This window comes from Bufo bufo, chromosome 5, assembly GCF_905171765.1.
Source record: "Bufo bufo chromosome 5, aBufBuf1.1, whole genome shotgun sequence".
Taxonomy (NCBI): Eukaryota; Metazoa; Chordata; class Amphibia; order Anura; family Bufonidae; genus Bufo; species Bufo bufo.
Genome location: NC_053393.1, coordinates 157,198,151 through 157,225,524, shown reverse-complemented (window position 1 = coordinate 157,225,524; position 27,374 = coordinate 157,198,151). Strand labels below are relative to the sequence as shown.

At 41.8% G+C, this 27,374-nt stretch overlaps 1 protein-coding gene across 1 annotated transcript in view; it reads right to left on the bottom strand.

Moving 5' to 3' along the window:
- Positions 1–27,374, bottom strand: part of TTC39C (tetratricopeptide repeat domain 39C) — a 97,107-nt gene that overhangs the window by 15,936 nt on the left and 53,797 nt on the right. The window contains exons 3-10 of the mRNA XM_040431895.1: positions 20,295–20,420; positions 17,763–17,877; positions 11,742–12,096; positions 9,945–10,113; positions 7,565–7,658; positions 4,611–4,718; positions 4,035–4,144; positions 2,817–2,940 (exon numbers count right to left, since the gene is read on the bottom strand). Of these exons, the coding sequence (XP_040287829.1) occupies positions 2,817–2,940; positions 4,035–4,144; positions 4,611–4,718; positions 7,565–7,658; positions 9,945–10,113; positions 11,742–12,096; positions 17,763–17,877; positions 20,295–20,420 (1,201 nt within the window). The remainder of the gene's footprint in view (positions 1–2,816; positions 2,941–4,034; positions 4,145–4,610; positions 4,719–7,564; positions 7,659–9,944; positions 10,114–11,741; positions 12,097–17,762; positions 17,878–20,294; positions 20,421–27,374) is intronic.

Sequence of the window (27,374 nt, the reverse complement as noted above, 5' to 3'; positions counted from 1 at the left end):
GGAAATTTATCAAACTGGTGTAAAGTAGAACTGGCTAAGTTGCCCATAGCAACCAATCAGATTCCACCTTTCATTTTTCACAGCTCCTTTGGAAAATAAAAGGTGGAATCTGACTGGTTGCTATGGGCAACTAAGCCAGTTCTATTTTACACCAGTTTGATAAATGACCCCATTGAGTCTTTGCATAAACTTGATATATTTGTCAATAAAAGTAAAAAAATGCATTAAATACTTATCTTTGTAGATCAGTAGAAATATCTGATCTAAAAACAGCGAAGCAGCAAACTTTGTGAAAACCCAAATTTGTTTCAGACTCTTCAGAAACTTTTGGCCTACAGGGTTTTGCGGACACACTACCCTCTCTGTATAATATTGCCTTGGGGGAGGGGTTCTCCCTCCCTCAGCATCTATGTCATACATAAAACTCCTGTTAAAACCTGGTAGGGACTTAACTCAGCTGGGCTCATACATAAATGCTGATGTCAAGATTCTCTCGAAGACAAAAGCTGGTAGATTTGACCATAATGCCAAAGCTCATAGGCCCAGCCAAGATGAATGTTACCAAGGGATGAGCAGCAGTAACGAATATCAGAACTGTCTTAGCCGTGTTGGGCAAAGTTTAGCACCAACTTCTGCAGGAAGAACTACTAGCCTTATTCACATTGGATGACAAAAAGGCTTTTGACAATATACGTTGGGCCTGGTTGGGGTTGGTGCTGGGCAAGATGGGTTTTGATGACCCTTATTCTACCCTACTTACAAATACTGACACTAACCCACAGGCCAGAATATATATCACTGGGTTTCTATCCCTTCCCTTTGTGTTTCAGAAAGGAATACGGCACAGTTGACCATTGTCGCCTTTGATGTTTAACATTGCTCTAGAGCCCCTAGCTCGTTTCTTGTCCTCTTCTGACTTACATATGAGCATAACAATGGAGTTAGTAAAATCAGCCCTTTTTGCAGATGACATCATTCTATTGTTGTCTGACCCAGTATATTACACCCCCAAGATCTTGAATACCATAGGAGAATTTGGAGCTTATTTTGGGTACTGACTAAATATTTCTAAATGTTCATTGTTGTGGCTGGGTGGGGGTGCAAATCCTTGACCCCATAGTCTGAATTAATTTGGCATCACTATATGTAAGGTCGTACCCACTCCTCATTATACCATCGTAACCATCAGCCCCTATTAACCCATATCCGGTCTGACCTCTTGAAATGGCTGGGTTTACCATTGAACATGCTTGGACGGTGCATTTTAATTAAGATGTCCTCCTTTCCCAAATTACTTTACCCCTTACAGACAATCCCCATTCTGTTGAAACACATTGATGTCAACTTTATATGGTCCAACATCAGTGAATACAATCTAGCTTGCTTGGGCAAACAACACAGTATTTTATTCAAACCCCTCTCTAAAGATGCATTTGGCCCACCCGTGGGATTTAGTCCACTCAAAACTGGCTACTCTTCCAACGCATATTAAAAATCTTGATACTACATAGAGATTACCTGGTGACTTGGAAAGTCTTTTATCAACATCTTAACCTGTCTTATCAGTACTTCAAACATATGCCCACCTGGGATAACCCTGATCTTAAAGTTGGACTCACCAGCAAATTATTTAGTTAGTGGAAACAAAAGGGGATCCGAAGGGTGCGAGATTTACGGTATTGCATGGGCCCAAGGCAAGGTACGTCGCTCACCCTATATAAGATACAATGTAAATTCAGCCTTCAGGGCCCTCAACACTAATCAACAGGTGCAGCAGTTTGGTTTTAAATAACTCAAGGACATCTAACCGGCACCCAGAAAGCAATCCACATCAAATTTATATAATACCCTCAGAACTACATTGCTAACTATGAACCCAAAGATTGCTTTCAAACGATGGTCAAAACAGCTAGCTGACCCAGGAGTAGTCTCTCATATTATACGTGGGTTGAGTAACTTCCGCAAACACATCTTGAACAAGGGCTGGAGAGAAACACGCTTCAAAGTCTTACATAGCAACATAAGCTTTCACCCTTTCTCTTTCAGTTCTCAAACCAGACAGGAAAACAGCCCACCCAAAATGTGATTAACCATGCTCAGACCTATACCATGGCCTGTGGTCTTGTCTGAGGCTGTCCCCTTTCTGGAGCGAGGTCTGGGGCCCAACGTTCTTCAAACATGTTCTACGTTTCATTTCCAGACTGATGATTGACACTGACTGGAGGATGTCTGTTATTCTGTAGGCCCAGACTTATATATTGACTTGTATTTTTTGTTCTGTTATATGGATGATGTTCAATCCATATTATGTGTGTTTTTTATGAAAACCCAATACAATTTTCTTTAAAAAAAATATATGTTTTCTATAGCATGACACAATGATATACTGATGATAGTATGGACCATATGACACTTGTATACATTATTGTTCAGCCAACAGCATAAGGCCGAATGCACATTCGTATAGTGTATTACTGTAGTGCAGCGGCGGCATGAAGCGCACGGCGTCATAGCAACCAATAACGCCGTGCGCTCCTGCTCTGAACAGGAATCCAGCCCAGGATACCACGGACCGCTCTCGGCCGCGGAACACGGCCGTGTGCATTCGGCCTAAAGGCCGTGATGGCTTTTAAAACCAGTCCTCAACCAACCATGATAAACCATTTTCAGAAAAAAAAAAGGTAAATAAAAACAAAAACATGGATTTCTATTCTATCACATTATAGCTGAAGTAGTGTTATATGTTGTAAAAGTTACAGTACTGTATTTCAAAGGATTTAAAGCAAGCAGAATACAGAACCCACGGTTCTCCATACCTTGACTCATGCGTTGGAGGTTGGAGAAGGAACAATTCGGTAAAGCTTTCCACAGGTACAAGACCTCTATAGCCGCTAGTACACACAGCTGCTTAGTTGGTTTTTGTTTTCTAAATCGTTCACCCTGTTAATGACGTACATACCTTTATCAAATGTGTGAACATAGGTCACAAAAATATATAGACATATACACTGAAAGCATTGTTACCCCAAAGACCGTTGCATCATAACTTTGTGTTATTGGACATGCACCCTGTCAGCATTATCGTTTCTGTCTCCGGGTTCTCACCTTCATGTAGTTCTCATACCAGAACAGAACATTGTTGCTGTCACATGTACCCTTCCCTCACTAAACTATCATTATGTATAGTCAATAAGATAAAATATAGCAACATTTTGACATTTTTGTAGACTATATGGCTGTAATACAATAGGACCAATAATCAGTAGTCTCCTGTTCCTGTGCAAACATTTCCTAACTGCTATCTCTCCCCCCCCCCCCCCCCCCTTCCATAGGCTCAGGATGCCCCCCCAAGCGTGCACGTGTTCTTTCCCCCAGCAACTGCCTTCAAGAAAGAGTTGGTAAACTGACTTTGGAAAAGTGCGTCTGAGCAAAAGCTGCTTTTTAGATAACTTTTGGCAGCAGAAGCCTTGTCTTGTCAAGCTAATTCATTTGCGTGATCGCGACTATTGCGCTAAGCGTCACCATGTGGTGAAAACAGCTGTGTAGCCGTGGCCTTCCACAGAAGGGTGTGACCTTGTCATGATAACCACTGGACAATGTCACATTTCTATAGGGGGGAATTTGTCATAGACCATCGTTTTACCCCAATCTATGATATTCCCTGTGCTGCCATAGGATGTGCCTAATTTTTGATGAGGCACAGGCCACATCATAAATCAGGTGCATCCGCTGGTCGTCTGTGTGCATAAACACAGAGCTGGCATAGATTTCAGTCTTCTTTTACACTAGAAAACTGCCGTCAAAGAAGATAAATGTGCTCGGCTGCTGACCCTGCCAAGTCCCCTTTTCGCGAAACTGACGAGGGCGGTGTAAACTCTAAATGTGTTTCGTTTTAGGAGCAGTGGCATTACAAAAATCGCAAACACGAAGTTTGCAACTTTTTTTGTGTACACCAGATAACTGAGGAGAATGATCAATTTCCCCCATAGTTTTCTTCCAATGACATCATTGTCCTTAACCCACATTACACAAACCTTTTTCAATGAAAATTGTTCAATCTGATTGTTTTTTCTTTTGAATAGCTTCTGGACGTCTCGGAAAACTTCCTGTGCGCCATCCACGTCTCCAGTTGCACCTTCACAGACTGAATTAGAATAAAGAAATTATCAAAAGTGAGCAGGTGAACTTCATCTAGGTAGAACCCTGTGCTAGAAATGCTTCATACAGCCTTGTGTGATTCATATCATCCAAATGTAACCAAATAGGGCCACCCTGGGACTCTATGGACAAAAGGTCACCCTCAAATGTTGTATATAAAGAAGCTGGGGAACAAGTGGACAACAGGGAGAATAGGCAAGCATAACAACGTTCTTTTTTACTTAGGGTTCCTTAGGATGAGCCATCAATATCAGATCTGTGGCGTTCCAAGTAGAGTAAAGGTAAGCAAATGGTAGTGAAGTAGCATGATAGGGGGCAGCCTCTTCATTTTAGGGGTCTACGGGACCTAGTTCCGCACTGATTAAAATTTCTGACATGATGTTTTCTAAAATAACAGTGAAAACCTAGGTTGTTGTTTTTTTTTTAACACATTTTAGAGCAGCACCACCCACCTGCGGTAAGATAAGCATAGTAACACTGGGACCACCTTGATTCATTTTTTAACCGTTCAAAGGATCGGAAAGCATCCTTAAAGTTCAACTCTATCATGCTGCACCAACCTAAGAAAGAGTAATAGAACATTGATTCAAAATGAGAAAAAGGTCTGTTAGTGCTTCTAGACGGTGCGTTGTGCCAAAGAGATAGTACAGAATCAATAACCCCTGTATGCTGCTCATATGAAGGGAACAATACCGAGTAGGGGCGCATCCAGAAATGTAATACCAACAGTGGTATCTGGCAGTAGTTTAACTTTCCAGATCGAGAAAACATACACACCCAGCCAAGCTGAACATAAGTGTATGGAGGGGTGAGGAAGAATAGCAGTCTGCAGAGGTGTACGGGCATCTTCGTTAGGTATTGCCAACTTAAAGGGAACCTGTCATCAACTTTGTGTTGACCTCACTGAGAGCAGCATAAAATAGTGACAGAAATGCTGATTTCAGCGGTGTGTTACTCATGAGCTAAAAGTAAGTGGTTGCTGAGAACCAGCATCATAACCATTGCAGCCCAGGCCTTGAGAAGAGTCCAGTCTACCTGAGAAGAGTCCTGGTTATTCATAATGTCCCGCTCTCCCCGTCCATCTGCTGATGATTGGCAGTTTTCTCCTACAAAGGAAAGGGAGAAAACTAGGTAGAAGCCGGTCAGTCATCAGCAGGTGGGCAGGAGAGCAGGAATTCATGGATAACCAGGACTCTTCTCAGGTGGCCGGGACTCTTTTCCAGGCCCAGTCTGCAATGATTGTGATGTTGTTTCTCGACAACCACTTACTTTTAACTTATAAAGGAGAGACCGCTGAAATCAACTCACCTGTCTCTACTTTATGCTGCCGTTAGTATGGGCAGCATAAAGTTGATGACAGGTTCCCTTTAAGGGGTGTGTTGTTGCCCAGGACATCTACCCATCAAATTCATGGCCCAATCCAAAAGTGACGACTATAAACTGTAAGCAGCCCTAGATTTTTACACATTAATCCTACTATAGACAAAAAAAAAAAAAGAGAGAAAAGCATGAATCACACATCCACATGCGATTACTTTTTCCATCACTGTTTCTCAGCATAATTAACATCACTTATCAGCTCAATTAAAAGTATACAGCCCTCTAATATACATATTGTACACAAGGCATTGGTATACATTTTGATCAGAAAGCATAAGACCACTCACCACGCCAAGGTTGACTCTAACCTGTGGGTACCTACTCTAATTTGGCAAGGCACCATGTGGCGCCCACTGACGCTATGGCTGCTGGGTCACACCACCTGCTGGCGAGGTGCTGTTATGTCGGTGGATGAAAGTCCTTAAATTACAGCCTAAAAAATCCATCGGGTGGATAAGTGATAAATGTTAGTTTGTGAAGGTCTGACCATTGAGACCTCTACGATCAGGAACACATGGGATGCCGTCTCCTCCCCACGTGCACAACCATAGATAGGAGGAGACTGAATGGCACAGTAATCAATCGTGTGTGCTCATGCTCCATTCATACGCCTGCTAGCTTCAGCCATGTGACAAGGGAAAATGGAGAACCAGGGTACCCCATTCTAGATATCACAGGGGTCCTCTTACTGATAAATGTTTCAGGCTGTAATAGCCCCTTAAAGGGTTGTCTCACTTCAGCAAATGGCATGCATAATGTACAGAAAGTTAATACAAGGCACTTACTAATATATTGTTATTGTCCATATTGCTTCCTTTGCTGGCTAGATTAATTTTTCCATCACATTATACACCGATCACTTCTACGGTTACGACCACCCTGTAATCCAGCAGTGGTGGTTGTGCTTGCACACTGTAGGAAAAAGCACTGGTCTATGCACACTTCCATGGTCCCAGTCACTAGAAAGGCTGATGCTTTTTCCTATAGTGTGTAAGCGCGACCACCACTGCTGGATTACAGGGTGGTCGTAACCATGCAAACGAGAAGTGTATAATGCGATGAAAAAATGTATCCAGCCAGCAAAGGAGGCAATATGGACAATCACAATGCATTAGTAAGTGGCTTGTATTAACTTTCTCTACATGCCACTTGCTGAAGTTACACCAGCCCTTTAATGTCAAACTATGTCGTATTAGGGAATTTGTAGTGAAGAAATGAGTAATGAGTTTGTACTTTCCATCTGTGCTAACATTACATTATCAAGGACGGGCTTTCAATGATCTCCCTTCATCAGGTCAAAGCCGCAATGATTCGTAAAGCAGGGGCCAGAAACACATCTTGATAACTGAGATAATCAGTTAAAGAGTGAGAAAACATACTACAAGGCCACAGAAAACATGCAACAGCAATTAGGGGTGGGCTGGGAAATGATGGGAGTAGTGTCATATGTGCATCTGATAAGGAGTCAAAAATCAACATCAACGTTCACTTTACTTGGATTTTACTTAAGGTCCCTTTAGACGGGACAATTCGTCAGGCAATTGTCGGGAAGGGGGTTTTCCTTCCCGGCAAGCGCATGCTCGTCAGTGAAGGAGACCGCTGCATTTACATGTGGATCTCCTTCACAGTATGGGGAGTGGGGAGGAGTGATCACTAATGCCATCGCTCATCCCCGTACAGAATCATTGTTTGCTGGCAGAAGACCGTGTATACACAGCACGATCTGCCACCGCCAAACGATGATTTAGATGCCTATACAACCAACTAACGAGCATTTCACTTGTTCATTGGGTAATCGTCAGAACCTTTACACCACCAGATAATCGCTAACGAGCATTGCTATGAACACTCATTAGCGATCATCTATTTGCCCGTGTAAAGGGCCCTTAAGTTCCTGCTCAGTTTTGGTCTCTCTAGATTAAATGTATTTCTCTGTGGGCTCTATGTGCAGCTTTTATACCATTGCTGATGACTGTACTACAGTGGCCTATATTTCTGTTGAATGAACAACACATTTTACACTTACCAATCTCATACAGGCAAACGTGCTGTATCTCTCGCTGCTCTGTTGCAAGCTCCAGCGCGGTGTGGAAGGAGGTCAAGGCACTGTTTATTTGACACTAAAACAGAAGTACAAAATGAGTAGATATTACTTGTTTAGAAGTCCAGTTTTAGACCAGTGGCCATCAAATCGGCTATGCACATTTCATAAGCAAAGCAGTGAATGATGGCGCATCATGTATTAAGCAATTCAGTCTATTCAGGCTCAAGAATAGTTTACCAAGTGGTCACTGGGTACTGTTTCTCCTGGAGCGTGCCAGAAATGGAACAGGGAATCAGGCAATGCTCCTTGGAAATGTAGATAAACTCTCTTCTAAGAGAAAGAGAGCTGTCTCTGTGGTGCCACCTAGTGGAAGTAGATATCCTATTTGGCTAATATCCTTAGTTTCCACATTTATTTGTTATCTTATTATTTCAAAGCACTGTTTCTGCATTGGACAACTTCTTTAAAGGGCCGGACATTGATAGCTACTTCCACTAAGTGGCAATAACGAGACAACTTTTCTTAGAAAAAAGCTAATCTGCATGCCAAGTGGTCACAAATGCATTTTGTGAAGAAATACTAGTCTTGGGGGTAGTGTTTCTTCTTGTGGAGAGCGCCGTACCTGTGTAGGAAGTCTTAAAGGCTAGTTAGGTTAGTATAACATTACAGCAACTAAAGTTGGCCATAAAAATTAGATGGCTTTTGAATGAATGATCCTTTGGCTGACCCCTATCTCCTGCGAGTCTCCCATTATTATATCAGTTTAGCTCAGTTATTTCTAAGATTTTAGAAAGCTAGAAATTTTAGATACAGTTTTTTTTTTTCCTGGGGGGAAGGAGGGGGGGGGGGCACAGACTTCTGGATAGATAAAAAATCAATAGATATGATATTCTCTTTACTGCTATAAAATATACCAGGGAGGGTTTTTTCAAAGCTAAGGAGAGGATGAAAAATTTGCGCCATTGGGAGAAGATGGAGAATCACCTGTTAGTTTTGTAATCTATGGGATAAAAAAAGGCATACTTCGAATTTTCAACCTTCACTCATCATGTAGAGGACTGTATTAATTCAGTGTCCAGTGTCATGCTATGGATGAGTAGTAACACCCATGCACCCAAGAAAAAGAAGCACATTGAATGTACATCCTACAAAAAAGTGTTTGCGACATTGCTCCTCACAAGGTCAGACTGGCCCACCAGAGTGTCCTACCGTGGGCCCAGTCTCTAAAGCCATAGTGGAGTTCCCTTTCGAACGAATCACTTGCCAGGATCTATGTACTTCTTTGATTCAAAACCTTTGAGGGTATAGACATAAGGTTTGATTTCCAGATGCAGTTTTGGAAGCCAAAATCAGGACTGGATCATAAAAAGATGAAAAGTATAAAAAAGACAGATACAACGTCCCTTCTTTACTGCCTTCACTCCTGAGTTTGGCTTCCAAAACTGCATCAGGAAACCTTGACTTTATTGAGGGTATAAGGGTTGAGCCCAAGAATGATTTCCTCTGTTGGGCCCATGGAACTCCAGTCTAACACCTGGCTATTCAAATACTGACCGAACTGATATGCTACCAGCCTTCTCCTTTTTTTTGCTACTCTAAAATATACAGTATGATTAATGGTATTATGGACAGCACATGAATTACGTGTGTAGAGCACAAAATGTGCTTGAACTGTTCTCTGAACCACCTACGATCCGTGTCAAAATAACAAAATGCAGTCTTAAATTAGAATATACCTTTAATACTGTAATTGAAGGGCCCATTTCTTATTATAGTGCAGTTCTTACAAGTGTTTCTCTGCAGTGGCATCTGACTCACGCAATGTAAGGAGCGAGAGCAGATTAGTCACACGACATAAATGCTAGGTGACTGTATTAGGAAAATGAGAACCGTCCTCACACATCAACACCCGTATACTGCTTCACATAATGCACGAAGCACGTGACATGATCATTACTTCTCATAGAGGAAGATAACATGGCAGCCAGCATGGATGAAAGACCATCTCAGAATAAGGACACATTCACACAATCGTATTTTTCGGTCCACATCCATTCCGCAATTTTGCAGATTGGATGCGGACCCATCCATTTCAATGGAACGGCAAAAGATGCGGACAGCACACCGTGTCTACATCTGTACTTCCGTTCCGTGGCCTCACAAAAAAGATAGAGCATGTCCTATTCTTGTCCATTTCATAGGGAAGGATGTTCTGATCCGCAAAATGCAGAACACACACGGCCAGTGTCCATGTTTTGCAGATCTGCAATTTGAGGTCTGGAGAAACCGATACGGTCGTGTGAATGGACCCTAAATGTGTGCCATAGTGACCTATGAGGAAACATGGGAGGAGAAAGACTACCTCTAGTCGTTGGACTCTTCCTTTGAAGAACATGAATAAAGAGGAGTTTGGGTATGCAGATTCCTTCTGGAGGAGAATCTCTTTCGCCTCCTTTAGTCCTGCTTGATTATCACTTCCGTCCAGAGCAAAAAAAGGGCGGACTACCGTATGGTACCACAACAAGGCCAGCCTGTATTAAAAGGGAAAACATCTGCATGTTGTAGTTATACAAGATCAGCACAGTACAGAACACATCGAATATGAGGATGTGAAAAGAGAAATGAAAACAATCCTGGTCAAACGAGAACAACGAACACGGGTCATAAGCAATGATATGGGCACTGCCCTCCTGCTTTCATATAAAGGAGGCCATACTACTCATGATGGTAGCTCAGCTAAACATAGATGTTCAAGCATGGAGGAACGCTGCAGACATTCACTGTGGATTCTGCACAGAAATCAGAGGTTTTAAAAACCTCATCTATGCATGACTGAAAAACTTTTGTCCAGAAATGAGAGGATGTTGCCGATTTCATTTAAAAAAAATAGAAATATGGTGGATGTCACCCTTTGCAACGCATAGGTTAGAATAACTGGTAAAGCTACTGCACAATAATCTGCAAGCAATTCATGAGTATTTGTGGTGACATTCATGGCGGAAGCCTTAAAAACTAAAATAACAAAAATAACTGTAGGTTCCAGTTATCTACCGTGATTAAGAATTGATGAGACTGCATAACAACCAGAGATCGACTATAAAGGGCCTGTCCAGCAAGAAAAATATGTCTGGAAAACAGTTTAAAGGGAGTCTGTCAGCAGTTTGAGGCCTCAAAACTGCTGACAGCACTATACAGGCGAGGGGCAGAGCAGTGCAGACATACCTGGAGTGATGGTCATGCAAGCTGCCTGAATGAGAAATCTAACAAAGTAGAAATCTAAACTTTTTATTCACCTTTCACCACAGCTGCAAGTGCCCAGGAAGAGAGGTGGTCTCTTCATGTTTAGCGCCTTGGGCTCTCTGCAATGAACACTTCCCAGCCTCTCCCCTCTGACTTTAGTAACTGCTTTAGCAGTCTCCTGATTGGACACCAGAGCTGTCACTCAGAGCAGAGAAGCTGGAAAGCATTCCGTGTAGAGAGCCAACTGAACAGGGGGGTTCGCTTCCTGGCTACTTGCCATTGTGATGCTTGGTGAATGACAATTTTCACTTCTCGGTCATGCAACCGAGGGCTCAAAACTGTTGACAGCCTCTCTATAAAAAAAATCTTCAAAAATAAACAAAATACACCAATTCCCCACTACATTTCAAAAAGTTTCTGGGTATCTGGCCAGTCTACTACCTGCTCTCTCTCAACTTGGACATGTGACCACTGCAGCCAATCAATGGATACAGCAGGTCACAGCTGCAGTCGGTGATTGGCTTGACAGGCCACATGTCTGTGTCGAGACGGAGGCAGAGGGACCAAGGAAGCATCAGGGAAAATATATATACTGTTATTTTAGAACATTTTAACAGTGATATAGGAAAGCTCCACCTGGGACTTCTTATCTCCAATACACTTTTGGTCCTGGGATATGCGGCCATCTTATAGACTTGACAGATATCTTTAGATACATAATGTAATCTGACAAGGTAAAACCTCAGAGACCTGTCATGAAATGGAGTCTCGTACAATAAAACAATCACAGTCCTACCACTTAGGCTTAGTCATACTAGGTCACCTTTTATACCCATTGTTACTTTTCTCCCACTTTGATAAAGGTTACTTACTGTTTACACTACATCAACTATTAAAGTGTTGCAATATAGCTACTCACGTAGCTAAAGGGGCCTTCATGTCCTTACTTTCACTTGCATACATCAGTGAAGATAGCCCCTGCAGACGGTCTCCTGGAAACCCCAGCAAGTTGATGATTTTGAGCAGGTTTGGGGGCACCATGGATATGCAAAGGTGAAAAAGTCCGTAGCCAAAGCTCACAGCACCTTTCAGTCTGTTCAGAGCCTCCTCCGTGACACTCTCAACAGAAATGTGATTATCATTAGCAGCGTCAGAGGTAGAGGATTCCTGAGATAGCTTCTTCTGATACATTTCCTGAAGGGAGTTAATGTCCACATAGCATTTGTTGTAAATTTTCCAGGCTTTGCGCAGGATCCAACCACCTTTTATGTAAGCTGGTGAAGTACAAAAGAAAATAAGGAAAATTATAAAATTAAACCACACCTATCATTCAGTTAGAAAACCATAGAGGTATCTACAGTGGGGGCTCACAGCAGTTTACAGGTCACATTCAAATTAGTTACGTGAGCACCATGGGGCTGGCTGTAGCGCTAGGAGCACTGCTAAAACTACGCCCCAATGCACAGTACACGCCCCTTGCCATTTGATTAACACGCCGGTGGCTCACAATCTAGGCACCTGTTCTTTAGATCTGCACAGGCGCCAACAATATCCTTCCACACTGAAGAAGAGATGCAGGTCGCTTCAGAAACAGGAGAGAAATGCTTCTAGGTGAAATTACGTCATTGGCACTGTGAATCTGCGTGGCACAGGAAGCAGCAGCAAATCCAGAGCACAGCACACACACCAGAAGACACTGCAAGGAGAGATACCTTGTCCATTTATTCAAATAGGAGGAAGGAGTGTACTGAGCACTGGGCTGTAGCTGTAGAGGTGCTCCTAGCACTCCAGTCATCCTCTCGATGCTCCAACTAACTAATATGCATAAATATAGAGTAATGATATCTCAGCAGCTATACAAGCTAAAAACTTAAGAAATTGTTTTTATCAGCATGATCAACTCACTGAATGCTCAATAAAATTTGTTTATAAAAAAATGTTTTTAGGTAGAATAAAAGTTAAACTGCACAAAGTAGATTTATGAGAAAAAGTGCTCCAGAAGGGTCATGTCAGGGGTAGTGACAGGTCCTAATTAATTTTAAACATATTTACAGTTGAGTCTGGTAAATGAATAATCAATTTTTAGTCCATTCTCATCCAGAGCTGCATTCACAATGCTGCACTTATCTGCTCTTCACAGGTCTACAATTCAGGACTTTTTCCTACATTAGAATTTGGTATAGTGCTTTATGTAAAGACTAACCGCCTGAATTCACATCAGCAGGGCCTGAATTAGCAGGAGGCTGCTGGAAGAATAGAAGTTGGAGCTAAGAAATAATGGGCAAAATTCTAAATGCAGTTCTGGATTAGAGACTGTTACCATGAAATAAATACAATATTCGATAATGTCCTCCACTTTTTTTTTATAGATTTTATGTAAACGAAAACATTGTATAACATCAGAAGGTACTGTATTTATCAAACTAAATATAAAGACGCCGGTCTTAAGAAATGTGCCCCTTAAATTCTTCACCTTCTTTTTTGATACTCTTCCCAAATCTAAAGGTCTATCTGTCATTAAGTCTTTCTATGCCCTCAAAAGAAATGCATTCCTGCTGAATGTAGCAGTAGTCTCCAAATTGTGGCTCTCAAGGGGCTGCAGAACTACAACTCTCATCACACTTGTGCTGTGATATTAAAATGTGGTAAAACAACAGTATAACTGACTCGGATAGTGGATGTACGACACTTTATAATACTGTATGTACATTTAAATGTTACCAGCTTTGTATTCTTTTACATTAAGTGTATGCAAATGGCTGCTAACCAGTCCAATGCCAGCGTCATAATGCTGTAAAGTGCATGGCTCATATTTAATTCACAACTCCTGCGGCGTTCCCCTTTGTACAAGATGCTACAATTGAAGCAGTCCCATTGCATTTATGCAGATGAATATGAACTGCTAACCTCCTCCCACATGCAGAAAAGACAACAACGCAAACAGGAGTTTCTTAGTCGATTATAAAATGAAACCAAGGACGTGGGTGTCAAATATTTTTGACTGTAGCAAATACCGGTACTTATGGCTCACGCTGAGAAACAGTCTATGTCAAATACAGAAACCTACCACAAACATTGGCAGCCTAAGCCATTTATGGTAAAAGAGTGCAAATGTGTCCACCTGATAGCAGAAAAAGGCTGTACTAGACCTGGTAACAGTGAAGCAATTCACAGAGAAAATAAACGCTAAATTGATAAGCAGAATTTTGCATATGGTGAAGTGTAGTGAGGAGTGGGGGGGGGGGGGGCAGACAGAAGCCTTGCTCTGGGTGGAGTGAGGTAGAGATACAGAGGGGGCACAGGACATGGCTCCCTGTAAGTCCTGCTTAGCCCCTCCTTCTACTGTCTGTAGTGCAGATAGTTACAACAGCTGGATCTTCTTGCTGGCTGTTGTACTGTACATCTATGTGTGTAATATGCACATGTGTGCATTCTATAGCAGTACTATATATGGGTGCAGTATAGTGGTGCTATGAATGTGTGTGGTATAGCAGCACAATGTATGTATGATGTATGTGTGCTGTATAGTGGTACTACTTATGTTTCTGATATAGCACCACTATGTATTTACAGTGGATATAAAGGTCTACACACCCCTGTTAAAATGTCAGGTTTCTGTGATGTAAAAAAATGAGACAAAGATAAATCATTTCAGAACTTTTTCCACCTTTAATGTGACCTATAAACTGTACCACTCAATTGAAAAACAAACTGAAATCTTTTAGGTGGAGGGAAGAAAAAAAATAAAAAATAAAATAAGGTAGTTGCATAAGTGTGCACACCCTCTTATAACTGGGGATGTAGCTGTGTTCAGAATTAAGCAATCACATTCAAAATCATGTTAAATAGGAGTCAGCATACACCTGCCATCATTTAAAGTGCCTCTGATTAACCCCAAATAAAGTTCAGCTGCTCTAGTTGATCTTTCCTGAAATTTTCTTAGTCACATCCCACAGCAAAAGCCATGGTCCACAGAGAGCTTCCAAAGCACCAGAGGGATCTTATTGTTAAAAGGTATCAGTCATGAGAAGGGTACAAAAGAATTTCCAAAGCATTAGATATACCATGGAACACAGTGAAGACAGTCATCATCAAGTGGAGAAAATATGGCACAACAGTGACATTACCAAGAACTGGACGTCCCTACAAAATTTATGAAAAGACGAGAAGAAAACTGGTCTGGGAGACTACCAAGAGGCCTACAGCAACATTAAAGGAGCTGCAGGAATATCTGGCAAGTACTGGCTGTGTGGTACATGTGACAACAATCTCCCGTATTCTTCATATGTCTGGGCTATGGGGTAGAGTGGCAAGACGAAAGCCTTTTCTTACAAAAAAAAAATCCAAGCCAGGCTACATTTTGCAAAAACACATCTGAAGTCTCCCAAAAGCATGTGGGAAAAGGTGTTCTGGTCTGATGAAACCAAGGTTGAACTTTTTGGCCATAATTCCAAAAGATATGTTTGGCGCAAAAACAACACTGCACATCACCAAAAGAACACCATACCCACAGTGAAGCATGGTGGTGGCAGCATCATGCTTTGGGGCTGTTTTTCTTCAGCTGGAACTGGGAAATTAGTTAAGCTAGAAGGAATTATGAACAGTTCCAAATACCCATCAATATTGGCACAAAACCTTGAGGCTTCTGCTAGAAAGCTGAACATGAAGAGGAACTTCATCTTTTAGCATGACAACGACCCAAAGCATACATCCAAATCAACAAAGGAATGGCTTCACCAGAAGAGGATTAAAGTTTTGCAATGGCCCAGCCAGAGCCCAGACCTGAATCCGATAAAAATTCTGTGGGGTGATCTGAAGAGGGCTGTGCTCAGGAGATGCCCTCGCAATCTGACAGATTTGGAGTGCTTTTGCAAAGAAGAGTGGGCAAATCTTGCCAAGTCAAAATGTGCCATGCTGATAGACTCCTACCCAAAAAGACTGAGTGCTGTAATAAAATCAAACGGTGCTTCAACAAAGTATTAGTTTAAGGGTGTGCACACTTATGCAACCATATTTTTTTTATTTTCTTCCCTCTACCTAAAAGATTTCAGTTTGTTTTTCAATTGAGTTGTACAGTTTATAGGTCACATTAAAAGGTGGGAAAAGTTCTGAAATGATTTATCTTTGTCTAATTTTTTTTACATCACAGAAACCCGACATTTTAACAGGGGTGTGTAGACTTTTTATATCCACTGTATATGCTGCAAGTGTTAAGTTACATTTTATGGGATGGGGACAACACTGAATCTTTGGTCCAGGTGATAAAGCAGCTAATTACAGCTCTGGACTGGAGATTACATTATGCGATTTTCTATAATTTCTATTATGTCTTTCAGTTCTGACCTGATTTTTTTATAAATGGATACCACTGAATTGTATTTTAGTGAAAAGAGCAGATAAATTTAAAGATAAATACATTTTGCTATTCATTTCTTTTTTACAGGAAAACAGAAAACAAAATTTCCTCTCCTCACAAAACAGGAATGATTTTTAGAGGTATAGAACAAGAATTTTAGTCCTATCAAAGCAAAGAGAAAGTTACATTGTGTTTTCCCTCATAACAATAATGCCGTAAACAGAGCATAAAATAAAAAGTATAGATATACCATACTTTTCAGACTATAAGATGCACCTGACCATAGGACAACCCTCAGGTTTAGACAAAAGGAAATTTGAAAATAAATATTTTCTACTAATTAAAGCTTTCTTGGTAGTTTAATGAAGTGGGGGGGGGGTCAATGTCCCCAACTTTAATAGTCAAGGGTAGAGGTGGTTAATAGTTTACAGTCAGCTCCCATTAATCCTTGTCTGTCAGCTTTTGACCATTGAAATAAACAGCAATGGCAGATGTAGTCACATGATAGGAGTATCAATCTCACAATCAGCATCACAAGTTACAGTATAGAGTGCAATAAGTACCCACTGTGTAGTCGTCTTTTTGTTACTGTTGTTGTGACACCAGTGGGGTAAGCTACAGGGATCACAGTGGTCGAAATTCCGACTGAGCCCCTAAGCCTGGGAGGCCCATAGGGCTTCCCTTGCCAGTGGTGAACCGCCAATTACCATATCCATTATGGAAGCGCTCACTAGTATGCAGAAGGCAGGGGGAGTGGTGAGTGAAGAGATGTACTTACCCCACCTCCCCGATATTCTCCGGGTCATGCTGATTCTCCTTGATTTTGTACAATGCCGCAACGTAGTAGTTATCTTTTGGAACTTTGCCAATAATTATTGAAAGGGGCGCTATCTGTGTGGTACTAGTATTTTCAAGGGGATTATCTGTTTCTGCAGAATACTTTTGGGGAGCACAGTGGGAACAGTATTGGGGTGTTGAAAAAATAGGAAACAAAGAGGTCTGTCTACCTCAAAGTAACTAATTAAAGCAGCACTCCAAACCCAAATAGGGTATAGTTCATTTTAGAAAAACTCCACTTGGTACCTGATAATGGTCCATGGGGTGAGTGGTGCACTCGGATAGGGACAAAGGCTGATTGTCCCACCAGACGTAGAAAATGTAGAAAATCCACAGCACTCTGTAAATTCAGATGATCTTGTGGTTTATTGAAGAGCAATGGACAATTCACGATACATTAGTGAGTAAGGAGAGTCTGACACTGCTGGACCACTCTGGTTGCGAACTATAACACGCAGGTAAAATATTTTCCTGCTAAAAAAAGTGAGTCTTATAGTCCAAAAAATACTGCCAATTCTTCTATATACCGTATATTATTCCTTTGACTCAAGTGCAGATGACAATGTGCACAAGCTTTTAATATGGCAATTCCTGCCTACACATCCTTTATATTCATACACCCTAGGTAATGACGGTAAGAACATTAGCTACAAAACACAGGACAATCTGACTCACAGAGCCCGTTAACACATGTGCCAGCGCTCCGCACAATACAACCAGTACATCTCTGTTAATCTGGAGACTCACCTGACAGTTCTTGCTTAACAAAAGAAAGCACGGCTAAATAAACCTGGCAGTCTGCAATAATGATCTGTCTCTGCAAGCGGTCAACCATAGACTGGGCAGACTTCCTAACGTCGACCTACAAAAGAGAAAACCTTATGTGATCAGGATAGCGCTTGTTTAAAATAAAAATAGCTGTCGGGATTTCATAAGGACACAATTAGGGATGAGCGAATCGACTTTGGATGTTTCATCTGAAGTCGATTCGCTCAGCCCTAGTCACAATGCCATGAGAATGCAATAAAATGTAACAAATTGATAGCAGATACAATGACATAGAACAGAACAAGTGCTTCATTAAAGGGAACCTGTCACCGGGATTTTGGGTATAGAGCTGAGGACATGGGTTGCTAGGTGGCCGCTAGCACATCCGCAATACCCAGTCCCCATAGCTCTGTGTGCTTTTATTGTGTAAAAAAAAACGATTTGATACATATGCAAAATAACCTGAGATGAGTCCTGTCCCTGACTCCTCTCACATACAGGACTCATCTCAGGTTAATTTGCATATGTATCAAATCGTTTTTTTTTACACAATAAAAGCACACAGAGCTATGGGGACTGGTTATTGCGGATGTGCTAGCGGCCATCTAGCAACCCATGTCCTCAGCTCTATACCCAAAATCCCGGTGACAGGTTCCCTTTAACCGCCAGGCTACGTTCCCAGTACCATTTGGAATCCGGTAGCCTGATCCACCACTGCCAGACACGCCCGCATACCACCAGATCCCTAGGCTGTAATGGGATCTTACAGTGATCCAGATGGTTTCTTGCATAAATGCCGGGTTTCGACTGGACAAATACCGTTTCATGCAACGTTTTTTGTCCGGCCAGCAGTTGGCCTTTATGTTGCAGCAGACTAACAGAATGGCCTAAAGGAACTGTGGATGTAGCCTTAGATTAAACGTTAAAATAAGTCAGAACTTATGCTATAGAGGTACCCTAGAAGCCATGCTGCAGCAGCTATGGACTCATGGGAGGGGGTCTCTATCCTACTTCTCCATGGACTGTGTGAACACACCACACTACTGAAGACATCATAGTATTAGAAACAGAAAAAGGAGAGAGAAGTGGTTGGTCCACTCATCTATGAATACTCCTGAGATAAGTATAAAATACAGGAAATATGTACGGAACCTCAGGGTTTTCCAGCACAAGGAAAATATGGAACCACTTCACAATTTATGGATGAAGAGGTTCTATATGTGTATTTTCACTCTCCTTTCTCTTATCATTTATATTGATTTTATGAATTTTTTTACTTTTCATCTAATGATGCCAGGGCTGCACTGAAACTACATCAATGGGCTGACTGACTGAGTTTGGAACAAAGAAATTTCATTCTAAAACATGCCAGGACCTGTCATCAGATAGGAACCTCACTGAGTTTGGGCATCATGCAGATGCTACTGTATAATAACACTGAAAGGGATTGCACCACCAAGCAACCTTAACAAATGACAATATTGGTGCAGGAAAATATCTTGCCACATTTGAAATTCATAGAATTCTTCATTAAAAAGACCTATATGCTTTTTGTATGGAGGGAGTACTATGCAGCATGTCCCTCTGAACCATGTGTAACTACAAGAGAATCAGACATAACAACCACAGGCAAAGCTCATAGGCCTTTGTGCAAATGTTTAGTTTGGTCCCCCCTTCCTCTGGTGGTCAAGGGCAATGAAAGGGTTATTATGTATTGTGACATAATTGTGTGCATTATATATCTATATAATAACCAAGTTGTGACACTATTATGTATGTATTAACTTGATACTGTGACATCACTGTGTGCATTATCCTGGTAATATCATGGTGTGTATTTATCTTTTACAATGTAACATCACTGTGTGCATTATCCCAATACTGTGACATTAGTGTGTATTATGCCGAGAAGACACACTACAGAATGGAGAACAAACTAAGGGCCCATGCACACGACCGTATGTATCTTGTGGTCCGAAAGAATACGGATGACATCCATATGCATTCCGTATTTTACAGAACGGAATAGCTGGCCCCTAATAGAATAGCACTATCCTTGTCCGTAATGCGGACAATGATAGTACATGTTCTATTTTTTTGCAAAACGGACATAAGGACACTGAATGCACACTTCCTTTTTTGCGGACCCATTGAAATAAATGCTTCGGCATACGGTCCGCAAAAAAACAAAAACAAAAAAAAAAACGGAACGGACACAGGAAGAAAATACGTTCATGAGCCCTAATAATAATAATAATAGGTTTTTCATGTTCCAAACTTATTAGATGCTGCTGGTGGTTATAGTTGAATTAGACCCCAAACTGTGCTATGGTGCCCTGTGATTAGTAGTCGCCCTCCTGCTCTTAACTATACCTATATACATGCTACTTAGAAAATGGAAATTAGAATCATAAATATGACAACAACCATTGCATTTACGTTGTATAATGGAGCGTATGTGAAGTTATAAGCTGTTCAGGTTTTCTGCATGGTATCGTAACTCATACGTACATTTTTCTTGATCTTATTTTTGATGGTCTCTATTACTCCTTCATCACTCTCACACAGCTTTTCGGTCATTTTCAAGTCATCGCATGCTATCTGCATTTTTTCCTCTTCAAAAGTCATCATGGCGTTCTGCATAAAAACCCCCCACAGGTGTTAAAATCCAATATGATATTGTACATCACATATTCAAAAACAGAATATCCTTATGATATTTATTCCCATCAAGTCTGTAGAGACCAAATCCAACAGCCACTAGAGAACCCCGGCATTAGAAATGATACATGTAACAGCAGTTCTACATAAGGTTACTCACAACATAGTAGGGGGTCTACAAAGTTACCTTTTTCACTATGAGTAATCATAGAGCATACACTGTTAAAGGGGTTCTCCAAGATGGAGTACAATTAGGTAGGGAGCAGGAGCAGTATAAAAAATAAATAAAATAAAACCTGTCCCGCCCCACGACTGCTATGCCTGCTGGGCCTTGTATGTCACATTCAACAATCCCGTGAATGCTACAGCCAATCACTGGCCTCAGCAGTCACTTGTACATTAAACGGCACGTCACTGGTGGTGCTAGTGACTGGAGAAACATTTTAAAAGGTCAGTGAGGTTTTTTTTGTTTCGTTTTTTATTTAACAGCCCCTTTTATGGGGCAACATGGTATCTTTCCCATCTTTCTAAGTTATGATCTATGTACAGTCAGGTCCATAAATATTGGGACATCGACAATTCTTTATAACATTTCTGGCTCTATACACCACCACAATGGATTTGAAATGAAGCGAACAAGATGTGCTTTAACTGCAGACTGTCAGCTTTAATTTGAGGGTGTTTACATGCAAATCAGGTGAACGGTGCAGGAATTACAACAGTTTGCATATGTGCCTCCCACTTGTTAAGGGATCAAAAGTAATGGGACAATTGGCTTCTCAGCTGTTCCATGGCCAGGTGTGTGTTATTCCCTCATTATCCCAATTACAATGAGCAGATAAATGGTCCAGAGTTCATTTCAAGTGTGCTATTTGCATTTGGAATCTGTTGCTGTCAACTCTCAAGATGAGATCCAAAGAGCTGTCACTATCAGTGAAGCAAGCCATCATTAGGCTGAAAAACACAACAAACCCATCAGAGAGATAGCAAAAACATTAGGCGTGGCCAAAACAACTGTTTGGAACATTCTTAAAAAGAAGGAACGCACCGGTGAGGCTGTAATTGACTGCAAAGGATTTGCAACCAAGTATTAAAAGTGAAAGTTTGATTTCTGATTATTATTCTGTCCCATTACTTTTGGTCCCTTAACAAGTGGGAGGCACATATGCAAACTGTTGTAATTCCTGCACCGTTCACCTGATTTGGATGTAAATACCCTCAAATTAAAGCTGACAGTCTGCAGTCAAAGCACATCTTGTTTGTTTAATTTCAAATACATTGTGGGGGTGTATAGAGCCAAAAATGTTAGGATTGTGTCGATGCCCCAATATTTATGGACCTGGCTGTATATTTATGTGTCTAGGTCTGCGTATGGGCTTTTATTTTAATATGCCTATGGTGATTTTAGGTTGAGCGAACCTGCCTTTTGGCAGGTTCGAGTTCGCGGTTTAAGTGAATTATGTAATGGATTCTGTTCTCACGGAATCCATAACGTAATTCAATGTTGGCATGCCAAACGGAACACCTTTAGAGGCATTCCGTTTTGCATGCCGTCATAATACAAGTTTATGGCCGGCAGAATGGAACCCTCAGGGCTGGCCATACACTTGTATTATGTGGCATGCCGGTATTGAATTACGTGATGGATTCCATGAGAACAGAATCCATTACGTAATTCACTTAAACCCCGAACCTGCCAAAAGGCAGGTTTGCTCAACTCTACTCCTGACACTGATTACCTATAATCAGGATTGGTCAACAATATCCAATCGGTTGGGGTCCGACACCATGCACAACGACCAACCAGTTGTTCCTTGCAGTCTCTGAGGCTAGAACGAGTAACTGGAATGGAGCAGGAAGCAGAGTTCTGTTCAAAATGAAGTGGCCATGCCGGATTATTGCGTGAACGTGAGCTGCAGTTACCTGGCACGGCCACTCCACTCTGAACGGAGCTCTGCTTCCTCCTCCCTTCCAGTTTCTAGTTCTGGCCTTGGAGACTGCAGGGAACAACCGATCGGTGGGAGTCCATGTGCCAGATCCCCAAAGATTGGATACCGATGACTAATACTCGGGATAGGTCATCAATGTCAGGAGCTTGGAAAACCTCCTTAAAGCAAAGTATGAGTGTGGCAAACAAGGAAAAACGCTTACTTTAAAACATAACCTTTATTTTCATATTGCTCAAAATGCTAAATCAATGTTCCCAACACAGAAAGTACAACTACCATCATTTCTGGTCTGCTGGTAGTGCAGAGAGTGAGACAGGACCTAATATTTCCCATCTGTAAAGTAACCACCCTGAAAAGGGCAACTCTCCTCTCCCAGCAAAATAAAAACTAATGCTGGAAACATCCTTGATCTGGCTAAATATGATCAAATGTGGTCAAATATAATGCGCTTCCCTTTGATGGAGTCAAAGGTTGTATTTGAGGTAGGTCCACTAGAATTTAGGATCGGTATCCCCCACACATAGTGCACATAGTTGTTCTTTAAGGGTCCATTCACACGTCCGTATGTGTTTTGCGGATCCGCAAAACACAGACAGCGGCAATGTGCGTTCCGCATTTTGTGGACCGCACATCGTCGGCACTCTCATAGAAGATGCCTTTTCTTGTCCACAATTGAGGACAAGAATGGGGCATGTTATATTTTTTTGCGGAACGGAAGTGCGGATCCGTAAATGCGGATGTGGACAGCACATTCCGGCCCCATTGAAAATGAATGGGTCCGCACCTGTTCCGCAAAATTGCAGAACGGATGTGGACCCATTTTGCGGACGTGTGAATGGACCCTAACAGGCACAGATTATGTTAGATCAAGCACCTAATGTAGTCACAAAATGCTGCGTCTCTCTAGGCTCAGAGACAGAGAGCAAGACGTATAAAAAATAGAATCTGCAGTCGGAGCCGTCGCACACATGCTCTGGGCACTCTGCGGAGCCTTTTGGTAAGATGTAAAGTCCTGTATCTATCTTTAGAACTAAGCAGAGCACACCAAGGTCAGTGCTGAGCTGTGCAATCACAGCAGTTTAGTGCACCGCTCATCCAGCAGTGGCACGCTCGTCAGCTCTTTCACAGCACAACCTCATTCAAAGCATTAATCTAATCTAAACCTTACCTCATACTTCACCCTATACAAATATCTGATATTCTGTGGACTAGAAACCATGGCGTAAGGGCCTAAACATTAACTAAACAACATAAGGAAATAAATGCCCACACAGATTCGGGTGCAATAGTCAATCACAACTACATATTGAAACAAAAAATATTAAGAAACAGCAAATATCACATTCTTTTTAGACTGTGTGAAGAAGAAAACGGCAGGAAGGGGCGCTGCATGGATGGGGAACCTCTGATGTGATTTCAGATGGAAACTTTATTTGGGTGCACAGATAACGTGTTTTGGGGGTTGTACCTGTTTTACTTACCCTGAAATGCGTTGTCTGTGCACTCAAATTTACTATGTGAAATTACACATTATATATATTATATACACACACACATCTCCAGTGTACCTCAGCCCCCGGAGAGGCCGCGTGCAGGAGTAGGAACCCACACTACATTACATGTCTTTCAAGTTGTTGTGCACTCTGCACAACTACATCTGGTGAGTACCCCCTTGGCTTTTGGTTTTCACAAAGTTTGCTGCATATTTTTAGATGTTTTTGTCAGCTGTTTCTATGGTATACTGGAGTACAATTATAAGCATTTCATAAGTGTTGTAACGTTTATTGAATACATCAATTTTATGCAAACACTCGATATTTACAAAGACTGCAATTCATCTTGGAATGCTGTAGATCAGCATGTGGGCCGAATCCTGACTGATGGCAACCCATTCTTGCCTAACTAGTGCTTGGAGTTTATCACAATTTCTGTGTTTTTGCTTGTCTACCCGCTTTTTGAGGATTGAGCAGAGGTTCTCAATGGGACTGAGATCTGGGGAGTTTCCTGGCCATGGACCCAAAATATCACAGTTTTGTTCTCAGCCACTTAGTTATCACTTTTGCTTTGTGACATGGTGCTCCATCATACTGGAAAGAGCATTGTTTATCACCAGATTGATCCTGTATCGTTGGGAGAAGTTGCTCTTAGAGGATGTTTTGATGCCATTCTTTATTCCTGGCAATGTTCTTAGGCAAAATTGTGAGTGAGACTAATCCTTTGGATGAGAAGCTTGCTCAGGAATGGCAGCAGGCAGATGTGAGGCAAAGGCTTCCGGAGGATGGCGGTATCGCGAGAACTTGAGCTCCTTCTCCCTGGCTAAGAGCGGGGTGCTTTGATTGGATGTGCTCGCAGCCAGGGAGAAGATAACTGCGCCCAGGAGAACTTCAAGTCCACGCCTAGTAGAACCGAGTCGCCTCATTAGCATATGATGCGCCAAAAGATACGGGGACCACAGTGGCCCAATGGGGGGGGGGGGGGGTTCTTTAGAAAAAAAAAAAGCCAAGACATCACTGGGGGACGCACTATAAGGTAGGATAATAATTCGATTATAGATATCCAGGTAAAAAGGTCCTCTTTAACATCATTTGTTTAGTGTCACAGCACACAGTACTGTGGTGGGTGGCAAGCCTCGGTCTAAAAAACAAAACAGTGCAATGTCACAGTGCAGTGCGGGGCCCGGAAGAAGATCAGAGAGCGGTAAATGCAGGAAAAGCATGTGGTCTGGAGCAGGAGAGGCAAGTTCATTTATTTATTTAGTTATTTCTGATGGAGCTTGGGGGTCGATCTGAGGAAAAATGTGGGTCTGATGGAGCTTTAGGGTCTGATCTGAGGAGGAATAGGGGTCTAATACAGAGGTCTGATCGGGGTCTGAGGAGGATCGGGGGTCTGATGGAGCTTGGGGGCTGATCTGATGAAGAATGGGGGCCTGATACAGAGGTCTGATCTGAGGAGGAATGGGAGTCTGATATAGAGGTCTGATGGGGGGTTGGATATGAGGTCTGATGGAGCTCGGGGGTCTGATTTAAAGCCTGATTGAGCTTTTGGGTTTGATACAGAAGTCTGATCTGAGGTCCGATACAGAGGTCCGATCTGAGGTCTAATGAAGCTTGATAGTGTGATACAGAGGTCTAATGGGGATGAAGCTTGGGGGTCTGATCTGAAGTCTGATGGGGTCTGATCTAAGGTCTGATGAGAAATGGGGGCCTGATGGGAGTCTGATCTGAGGTCTAAGAAGGAATGAGGATCTGATCTGAGGTCTTAAAGCTTGGTGGTCTGGTGGGGTCTGATCTGATTGTCTGATGAAAAATATTTGTTTCTTATTTTCTTCCTCTATATCCTCTGTGATTAGTGTCATCCTAGACAATAAAAAGGGATCCACAGGAATACAGTAGGTTTTACTGGAACTTTTAACAATGTTCCCTGCTTCCTGTGTGCCACAAGGTCTCATTGGGCATTACAGCTCATACAATCCTTAATTTGAAACAAAAAAGCACACACCTTCTATACTTAACTGTTATGTTTGTTTTGTTAGAGATAGACTTTTTACTAGAATGAGGAGTAATTACGGTAGATCACTGATATTGTGGGTGGACTGCAAGTATTTAAAAGGGAACCGGACACCATAATATGCAGTGCAATCTGCAGGTAGCATGTTAGAGCAGGAGGAGCTGAGCAGATTGATATATAGTTTTATGGGGAAAAGATTCCGTAAAACTTGTAATTTATGCATTTAAAACTCTGGTCTTTTTATTCATAGGAGTCATGTGGTCAGTGTCACCCTATGACTGACAGATAACTCTGTATGACTAAGCCTACAGGGAAGGCTGTCGATCAACAAGTACACACATCAGCGTATTTTGAACAGTCCCCTGAAAAGTACAATTTAAGTATTTGTATATTTGTCAATCAATTCTAAGGGTTCAACCGTAAGATCAAAATGTAAATTTTTATAGGGAACCTGTCACGTCGAGATGCTGTACAATCTGCAGGTAGCATGTTATAGAGCAGGAGGAGCTGAGCAGATTGATTATATAGTTTTATAGGAAAAGAGTCAGGAAAACTTGTAATTTATGCATTTTAAACTCTCCTCTTTTTATTCATAGGAGTCATGTGGTCGGTGTCACCCTATGACTGACAGATAATTCCATATGACTAAGCCTACAGGGAAGGCTGTGGATCAACAAGTAGGACCGCCCACATGACTCCTATGCATAAAAAGGGGAGAGGTTAAAATGCATAAATTACAAGTTTCCCTGAATGTTTTCCTGTAAAACTTTATATCAATCTGCTCAGCTCCTCCTGCTCTATAACATGCTGTCTGCAGGTTGCACAGCATCTTGACGTGACAGGTTCCCTATAAAAATTTACATTTGATCTTACAGTTGAACCCCTAGAATTGATTGACAAATATACAAATACTTAAATTGTACTTTTCAGGGGACTGTTCAAAATACGCCGATGTGTGTACTAGAGGAACAACATTATATATGGCCATTATATGACTTGTATGTGTAATTTTCACCAACTTTCCCCTCTGGAGACTCCATCTCTAATTTTCAGTTGGCATTCGGCTAGTGGAGACTAGCTGCCATGATGTCTCCTATACACAGCACACAGAGAAGTGAAGATTCTGCTCCCTATCTCACTGTGGAACACGCTCATAAGCAGCAGCCAACAGCAGTCTCTCTCTCTAAGAGTATGTTTTCGATTTAGTCTACTTTGTAATACGACTGTCTGCATCCGTTCAGAACGGATCTGTTTGTATTATCTTTAACGTAGCCAAGACTAATCCGTCTTGAACACCATTGAAAGTCAATAGAGGACGGATCCGTTTTCTATTGTGCCAGATTGTGTCAGTGAAAATGGATCCGTCCCCATTGACTTACATTGTGTGTCAGAACGGATCAGTTTGGCTCAGTTTCGTTAGATGGACACCAAAACACTGCAAGCAGCGTTTTGGTGTCCGCCTCCAGAGCGGAAT